Source organism: Elephantulus edwardii, unplaced genomic scaffold, assembly GCF_000299155.1.
Source record: "Elephantulus edwardii isolate Elephantulus edwardi_28Jun2011 unplaced genomic scaffold, EleEdw1.0 scaffold00052, whole genome shotgun sequence".
NCBI classification, from domain to species: domain Eukaryota; kingdom Metazoa; phylum Chordata; class Mammalia; order Macroscelidea; family Macroscelididae; genus Elephantulus; species Elephantulus edwardii.
The window spans coordinates 322966-331123 of NW_006399802.1; the positions used below are offsets into that span (position 1 = coordinate 322966).

Here is an 8158-nt window from a genome sequence, read left to right on the forward strand (position 1 = left end):
GCTTTTCACCTTGCTCAAGTTAAATCTATGTAAATTCTTAGGGCTTTGCTTTCAGAATGAGTTGCCTGGCACAGCTGCGGAATGATGTGATGCCTCAGCCCTGCAGGGGGTAAAGGTCAGGTTATTCCACCAGCGGATGGGCTTCTTGGCTTCCCTAGCCTTCTCTGATTCCTTAACAACCCTTTATCCCTAGCCCCCATGAAGGAGGATATCCTATCCCAGAGCACAGGTCCAGGTTCTGTCCATTTAAAGCTCCCCACAAGCATCCATCCTCTTAACCACTTTGGAAAACCATCTGCCGCCAGTACCAACACCAAGAAAGGCTTACAGAGCCCTTGCAATGCTTCTGACAGAAGTTTTATTGGATTGGAGGTGGCAACTCTAGCCTGGCCAGAGCAAGGCCGGCCCTCACAGGTTGTTCAGTTCCAGCAGCGTCTGGTCCAGGGTCTGGTGTATCTCCACGTTCTCCTCCTTGGCACTGGCCAAGGTCTCTGTGAGGAGAAGCAGCATGTGAGGAGGATGGAAAAACAAGACATAGGGAAGAAACATAAGGGAAGTGACAAACAGAGACACAGGATGGGATCTGAGGGCCCTATGCCGGGGACTGACCAGGACAAGGGAACCCAACAGACCCACGCCTAAGGGCCTCAGGGAGGGACCAGGAATCATGAAGGTGAGGCAGGAAGGCCTGAGTCACAAGCCAATTTGGTCTCATTCTTTGAAAAGCTTAAGAAAGTTGGAAACAGAAGGGAAGACAAAGACCGAGCCAGGAAAAGGAGGGGCAGACAGACACAGGCTTGAGGTAGAAAACAGACCTGCAGCTGCAGTGAAAGCCCCAGGTTGCTGGCATCCAACATTTTTCTGGGCTTCATCCCAGACTTTTAATAACCTCTTGCCGTTCCCTGTGCCTCACCACCCCATCTCCCTTCCGCTTATTCCATTAGATCCTGAAACCCCAGCGAGATGCTCCAGAGGTGAGTGATTGGCTTAGGGTGTGCCAAGGCGCGAGTCTCTCAGAGGCTCCAGTGGAAGTCATGGTGCATGTTAGGGCCACACATGCTACATGCAGCAGTGAGAGAGAGTGACAGACCAGTGGTGCCCTGTGAGGAGGGGTATTTAATACGGGCCACATGCTTGTGGAGCGGCTCAGCGGAAACGGTGTCTGTGAGAGCCAGGGGTCTTAAGAGTCACCCAGTGCCCTGTGAGGGTGATGAAGTGCTCCCTGGAGGACAGGAAAACAGCATGGAGACCAAGGCAAGAGTTTATTGAGTAGCACAGAGAGGTGATACCCAAAGGTTGTGGGGAGCAGATAGGCAGAAGGATGAAGCAAGTGCCAGAGTGGGGGGCGGGCATGATGGGGGCACTCTGGAGGCTGCTTCCAGCCTGACTGTGCAATGTTGCTAATTTTTGCTCCTCCTGCCTGCCCTCTCCCCATAGAGAGACTGGAAAGGACAGGAGAGAAGGGGGCTGAGGAGCCACAGTGGTGAGAAGATCAGAGAGAGGTGATGTCGTTGAGGGCGTTGTCCAGCTCCTCGCTGATTGCCTTGTATTTCATCTTCTGTGCATAGACTTCATCTAGGGGAGGGTCCGAGGGAAGGGCACCAGGTTGGGGTGTAGGGAGAGGGAATAGAGGAAAAGAGGAAAGGAAGGAGGAAGGGTAACAGAAAGATAAAATGAAATCATAGACATATGAACAAAGAGAGAGCAGGAGAGGCCACTAAGCAGGCTGTGTGGCTGTCCGGAGTCCCTCCTCCCCTCTCTGCACCCTTCCCTTTTGTCCTTTTCTGTACACTGAGTTGGCTCTTCCTCTCTGAGTTCTTGTCTCCCCCAGGGACTTAGGGGAACAGCACGCTGACAAGCAGGAATGGTTCTTTCAAGGGGTAGGGGATGGGTGTGTGTGAGTCAGAAAGGCTTAGAGCCCTTAGATTGAAGATAGAATTGGGGCTTGCCTGAAAAGTTTAGAAGCAAGAAAAGTGGGAATTCTGAAAGGTAGAGTTATTGTGGTACAAAATGTAAAGACAATATCCATACAAAGTCGTTGATAATTTTGAGAAATAGCCACAGACTAGCAAATAGCTCTATGTTTGCTCTGCAAATTGAGTTTACAGTAGTAATCCCGATCAATGCTGTCATGCAAACCTAGATGTTCAATCAAATAGCTCTCTGTTCAAAATAGAAGTCTCCATGATACAGGTCTAGTATGCTGCTCTTGGAGAGGAAATTGTCAAGCTTGCTGCTAACCCAAGTGTGGTATGTAGACCAGCAGTGTGAGTGCCACCACGAGCTTGCCAGAGATACAAATTCTCCTGCCCTAAGTCAGTAATCACTTTGGGAGTAGGGCTGAAGTTTGAGAAGCACTGGGGTGGATGGGCTGTAGCCAACCACAACCACTTGGATTACAGATGTAGCTCAGCAGGGTTTGTAGAGTTTGTGGAATTCTAAGTGGTCCAATCCCAGTTTAGTGGTAGCAAGTGCAATGGGATGGGAACATAAAGGATGCCAGGGATGCAGACCTCCTGACGAAGATTCAGGGGTGAGGTGGGGGTATCCTTTTACCTTCTAGATCATCAATGGTCTTCTCCAACTTGGCCACAGACCTTTCGGCAAACTCTGCTCGAGTTTCAGCCTGGGGGGTAAAGGAAGGGTGAAGGAAATGGCAAAAAATTAGACCCTCCCAGAGACTATGCCAATCTTCTGTCCATCATTTTTCCCTGCTACAGGCAATCTGGTAGGAATCAAGGTGGCTTAAGGAGAAACTAAAAGGTTCTAGTGGCACAGTATTGTGCTGCTAACTGAAAGGTTAACAGATCAAATCCATCAACTGCTCCATAGGAGAAAGATGGGCAGTCTCTTCCTGTAAAGATTCCAAACTTGGAAACCCAGTGGAAAATCTTTGATTCGAAATCAACTTGATGGCAGTGGGTGGGTGGGAAGGAGAGATTGGAGATTAGAAGGAAACTTCTTACCTCTTTCAGCTTCTCCTCCAGAAGTTTGATCTCCTCTTCGTATTTATCCTCTTTGGTGGAGTACTTTTGGGGACATACACATTCTGTCAGTATATCACCTCCACAGGTCCTTCATCTCCCCACTGAGCCACACAGGCTACCAGATGCACATCCAGCCCCTCCCTGCCTGGGTCTGTCACCTCCCCTGCAGGACCCCCATCCTCACTGCCCCTCTACCCCCCTCTACCTTGTCTGCTTGGGCCTCCAGGGATTTCAAGTTGTTGGTAACAATTTTCAGCTCCTCCTCTAGGTCCCCACATTTACTGCAGGGGGTGTGTGGCAAGGTGGGGTGTGGGGGCACAGTGGGGCAAGGCAGTGGATGGCACAGTGAGGGAGGGGTGGAGGAGAGAAGAGAAGAGCAGAGTTGTGAGAGGGATAGCAGGCAGCGTTCAGAGTCCCAGGCCCTTCCCAGTGCCCATAGGCGAGAGAGAGCAGCCTGAGATGGAGGAACAGAGGAGCTGAGAGACCACCATTGCCCAGAGAGGTCACTACCTCCTCCTCTGAGGCCATCAGGGACTTGAGGGCCTGGTCCATGGTTCGAAGTTCCTCCTCCAGCTGCCTGGCTCGGCTAGGGGCAGCAGGTAAAGTTCAGAGGACAGAATCTGTCCCAGTGGCCCCAAGCCTGGGAAACCACACCCCCACTGTGCAGTGTCCCCTAGCCTCTGGTTCTGCCAGGTTCCACTTGCCACCCAGGACACCCATACCTCTCAGCCACCTCGGCCCTCTCTTCTGAGCGCTCCAGCTCCCCTTCCAGGATCACCAGCTTCCTGGCCACCTGTTGGGGGAAGAGGGAAATGGAGTAGATCACTGGGGAAATGCAGGAAATGTCTGGGTTTCAGAGTGAGAAAAGAGTGGGGTGGGGTCACTACCTCCTCATATTTGCGATCTGAATCCTCAGCGATGTGCTTGGCCTCCTTCAGCTGCATCTCCTGCAGCTCCATTTTTTCCTCATCCTTCATGGCCCGGTTTTCAATGACCTTCATGCCTCTGAGAGGCAGGGAGAGGAGTGGGTGTGCATGAGGTCAAGGCCAGCAGAGACAGGCTTCCTCCCCACCGGCCTAACACAGAGGGCTTGCCCTGCCCACCTCTCGCTCTCATCGGCTGCCTTCTCAGCTTCCTCCAGCTTTTGCAAGGCTGTGGCCAGACGCTCCTGCGCCCGGTCCAACTCCTCCTCTACCAGCTGGATGCGTCGGTTCAGGGAGGCCACATCTGCTTCAGCCTGTGGGTCAAAAGCCAGAGGTCAGAAAGGCTATGTCATGGATAAGGTTCAAAGAGGTTCCAAAGGATGGCAAGGCTATTTGGAAGTAACCAACTTTACCGACTTCCAAACTTTCAACTATTCTTCTCCTAACCTACCATCTTCTTTACAAACACTGGGCTCCAGTTAAACATGCATTCCCTGTCAAGGTCCCTTCCCTGCTCCAGGTCCTTCTCTGGTCTATGTGTAGTTAGGCGTTTTGGTGGCCTCAGCTATAGGGAGTTGTGCAACTAGCCCAATGGCAGTGCCTCTCTGATGGTTCGAATCCACTAGTAGCTCCTTAGGAGAAAAACAGGCAATTTCCCCCTGTGCCCTTTACAGTCTCTAGAAAACCCACTGGAAGGTCAGTTTTGAGTCAGTTCTGAACTCAGTAATAATAGTTTCCTGATGGTTCTTTGTATACAGGTACTGCATGCCCTCTGGTCAGAGACAGCCCCAATTCCTCTACAGCACAGCCAGGTGCCAGGTAAAGGTGGTGGAGAATTAGGCCAACCTGATCTTACTGCTACTAAAAATAGCCAATCACTGAGTCAAGTTCTGTGATGTCATTGGCTGCTGCGCAGACTCTAAACAATGTGCCCAGTTGGTGTGGAAATCCATGGCTATAGCACAAGGCTTCCTGCCAAGGCCAGGAAGCAGTTGGCAGCTGGGCAGGGGTAGTGTGAGTGACAGACAGTCCTTCACACCACCATAGGAGGAGAAACCTTGCAAGGTTTTGGGGGAAGTACATGAAAACTGCTGATACCTTGAAAAAAAGATTACAGAGCACGGAGGGATCCAATATGGAAAATGAGAAGAAGCGGTGAGGTTTGGTGTTAAGAACATTGGCTTTGGGTCAGAATGTTGTCTCTGAGTCACAGCTCCGTCACTCAACACTTGTGAGACCTTGGGCAATTTATTTAGCCTCTCTAAGCCTCAGTTTCCTTCTCTATAAACTGGAGCTGGCCATAACAGTTCCTTCTTTAGAGGGCTGTGCTAAGATCATGCTTCTCATATTTAATTAATCAGCAGGATACTCTGGAAGGCTTAACAAGCCATCAGGTTCTCTAGCTCCATATGAGACCTGTTCATCTGGGATCTTCAAGGTTGGGACTTGGGAAGTTTCTCTCTTGCTCTCTCTTTTTTAAAGCTCCCAAGTAATTCTGATGATGATTCTTATTTAGGAACCAGAAGCAATAAATCAACATGCAGAAAACACTTGAACACATTGCCGACAGAATCAGCACTCTAAGCATTAGATTGCCCCTGTCCCATGAGGCAGGGCTTCTTTCTGTTATGGATCTAATCTGTTAGCAGGAGCTGACTCAACAGCACCTAAGAACAACTTCCTCAAAGACAAAGACACAGAAACCCTGAAACTAACGATGGGATAAGATAAAGGACCATGGTGATGGAATGGAAACCAATAAGGAAAGGGTGAGTAGAGGGACAGAGATGGCGGCTATTGGGTGACTGCACTGAGGCAGGCGGGCAGAAAGTAGGTCCTGGGCTTTCTGGCTGGTGCTGGGTGGGCCGCAGGAGCTCAGCACCATATATAGAATGCAGCTTGGAGCTGGTCCTCCAGGTGCTGAAAGGTCTTGGAGCATGGCCACCCAAAGTGGCAAGAGCTCATCATGGGCACAGGGCCACGTGATTCAGTGTGGAAGGATTCTGGGGACAGCACTGGGGGTTGGGAAGAATAATTCTGGGGGAACCTTAGGGTCTATTTTATGAGATGTGAGACTACAAAAGAAAGCCCTTTTTACAGTGGTGGTGGGACAGAATGACTCTGGGTCTAGAAAGTACTGGGGTCCCCACGTTCTGTGTGTTTGCCCTTCCTGCTCCTCAAAGCTCCTCCTAGTTAAGATGCTGCTCCCTAACCAAGGGACAGGACAAAAGAGGCCAGAGAGAAGGGAGGAACTGAGGCGCTATGTGCTGTGTTCAAGGTCATACAGTAAGTGTAGGCAACGTTTCCCATTTGCTGTTGGCACCACTGCTTTGCTTTCCTAGCTTTGTCCCTGTCCAACCTGCCTCCCCTCCTGCCCCCACCATGCTCCTTGGGTTTCCAGTCTGGTCTCCAACTGCACTGGGCCTTGGTTATTTATAGAGTGTCAAATGCCCAGGGTCGTCTTCCCTAGCAGCTGCAGGTCAGGCCCCTCCCAAGTGCCAAGGCTGGTGGTGAAGCAAAACCGAAGGCTGGAGGTCAGAGAGAATCATCCCTGGGGTGGGAGTTGGGGAAACTGGAGAACATGGAGAAGGGTCAACACAAACAGTGATGCCATCTCTGATGTTCTGTCCATGCTTTATGTTAAGCCCTCCACACTCCCGAACCACAGGCTCATCTTAATCTTAAAACAACCTCCAAGAGGCAGTAGATGTGAAAACTGAGCCAGAGAATGGAGAAGGTGCTTATGTCCGCATGGCTGTTTTCCTACCACAAGGAGGTGATTAGGACTGGCAGGAAGTGAAGAAGCCTGGCTAGGTTAGGATAAGGGTAGGCAGAGAAATCTCAGCATGAGCAGGACCTGCCAAGGTATTTGTGGCTCTGTCCTTCTGCCCTGCGGCCTGGCAGGGTCTCTCGGCTGACAGCTTAATGAGGGTAAATAAGGAGCCATTAGAACCTGAGCTGGGGAACACAGCAGGGTTACTGGAGCCAGAGGTCAAGGCCAGGGAATTTCTAGTGGCCCCTCAGGAGTATAATTCAAGCCAGGGTCCTACCATTGGATTCCTGTACCCATTTCTTGTCACAACTTGCTTCCATCCTCCACAGATACCTCACAAATTGATTTGTAGTCTTCTATTTCTACTCAGAGAATGAACTAGGTAGATGGTAAAGTTTGACACCACCCTCTGGCTCCCACAATGATTCCTTGTGCATTCTGAGAGCTGGAATCAAACTGAATTAAAAGGCCAAGTGATCCAGAGGTATTAGTAAGGGTTCTGATTTACCAGATGTCGGATTATTGTGCAAGCTTGCCCATATCATTTGGGTTCCTAAGAGGAAACCCTTTCTGTCCTAGTGCTGGAGAGAAGGAGGTGCACTTGTGTGTCGTCTGCACTCCTCATTCCATGCAGGCCTCTCCTCTTCCCACCACCCCCAGGCCCATACTCACGTCGGTGGCTTTCTTCTCAGCCTGCTCCAGTTTCTCCTGGGCATCCTTCACGGACTCAGAATACTTTTCCACTTCATCCTCTGTCCCCTTGAGCTTCTTCTGGAGGGCCTGCTGTTCCTCTTCCAACTGAGACAGAAAGGCTTTGGTCAGTCATGCCTGGGTAGGAGCCTAGGGCCCAGAAAGACAAACCGATTTAAGTAGACGTATGTGTGGGAAGAAGCGCTAAGAGATCTCGAGGTTGGTGCGTCGTAAGAGGAGTGACAGAGGAAGGGCAATCTAATCAGAAGTTGGAGGGACCTGGGTTGGGGAGAGGGAAAACTTTAAGCCCAAGATGGAGAGCAGGGCCTTTCTACAAGGGCAGAAGTAGAAGCTGGAGGTTGGGGCTCCCCAGGCTCTGGTGGGTGTTGAGGCTGGGGGACACAGGGTCCTCCGCGTCCTCGGCGGCGGGAGGGGCAGGCCCCCACCTGCTTGCAGCGGTCCTCCGCTTGTTTCTTGTCGGCTTCTGCCTGCTCAGCACGGTCGATGGCATTCTCCTTGTCCAACTTGAGCATCTGCATCTTCTTCTTGATGGCGTCCATGGCTGCGGCGGGGGGCGGGCCGGTGGGCAGTACAGGCCTAGTGGACGGTGCTGGCTGCGAGGACCGGGCGCTCGGGCAGCAGGCGAGGAGGGCCGGGCGGGACTGGGAGGTCTCAGGCGCGCGGGTGCCTAAAAGGCGGGGAGGGGCCGGGCGGAGCCGGGGGCCGGGACCCTCCCCTGTGGCGGCACGAACCTTGTAGGGGCAGAAGCACTGCGGGGCCGGGGG

General features: G+C 51.8%; 1 protein-coding gene across 4 annotated transcripts; it reads right to left on the reverse strand.

Annotated features, from left to right (window-relative positions):
- Nucleotides 1-342: 342 nt before the first annotated feature.
- Nucleotides 343-8152, reverse strand: TPM2 (tropomyosin 2 (beta)). Of its 4 annotated transcripts, none has more exons than XM_006886818.1 (9): nucleotides 7820-8152; nucleotides 7356-7481; nucleotides 4091-4224; nucleotides 3875-3992; nucleotides 3710-3780; nucleotides 3498-3573; nucleotides 2967-3029; nucleotides 2557-2626; nucleotides 343-491 (listed from the first exon to the last, which is right to left on the reverse strand). In XM_006886818.1, the coding sequence occupies exons 1-9, from the start codon at nucleotides 7931-7933 to the stop codon at nucleotides 409-411; spliced, it is 855 nt and encodes a 284-aa protein (XP_006886880.1). In that variant the 5' UTR covers nucleotides 7934-8152; the 3' UTR covers nucleotides 343-408. The 4 variants fall into 4 exon arrangements, with proteins under 4 accessions (XP_006886880.1, XP_006886882.1, XP_006886881.1 ...); XM_006886820.1 differs by lacking the exon at nucleotides 3498-3573 and adding an exon at nucleotides 3193-3268 and having other exon boundaries at nucleotides 409-491; nucleotides 7820-7933; XM_006886819.1 differs by lacking the exons at nucleotides 343-491; nucleotides 3498-3573 and adding exons at nucleotides 1244-1575; nucleotides 3193-3268.
- Nucleotides 8153-8158: the final 6 nt, after the last annotated feature.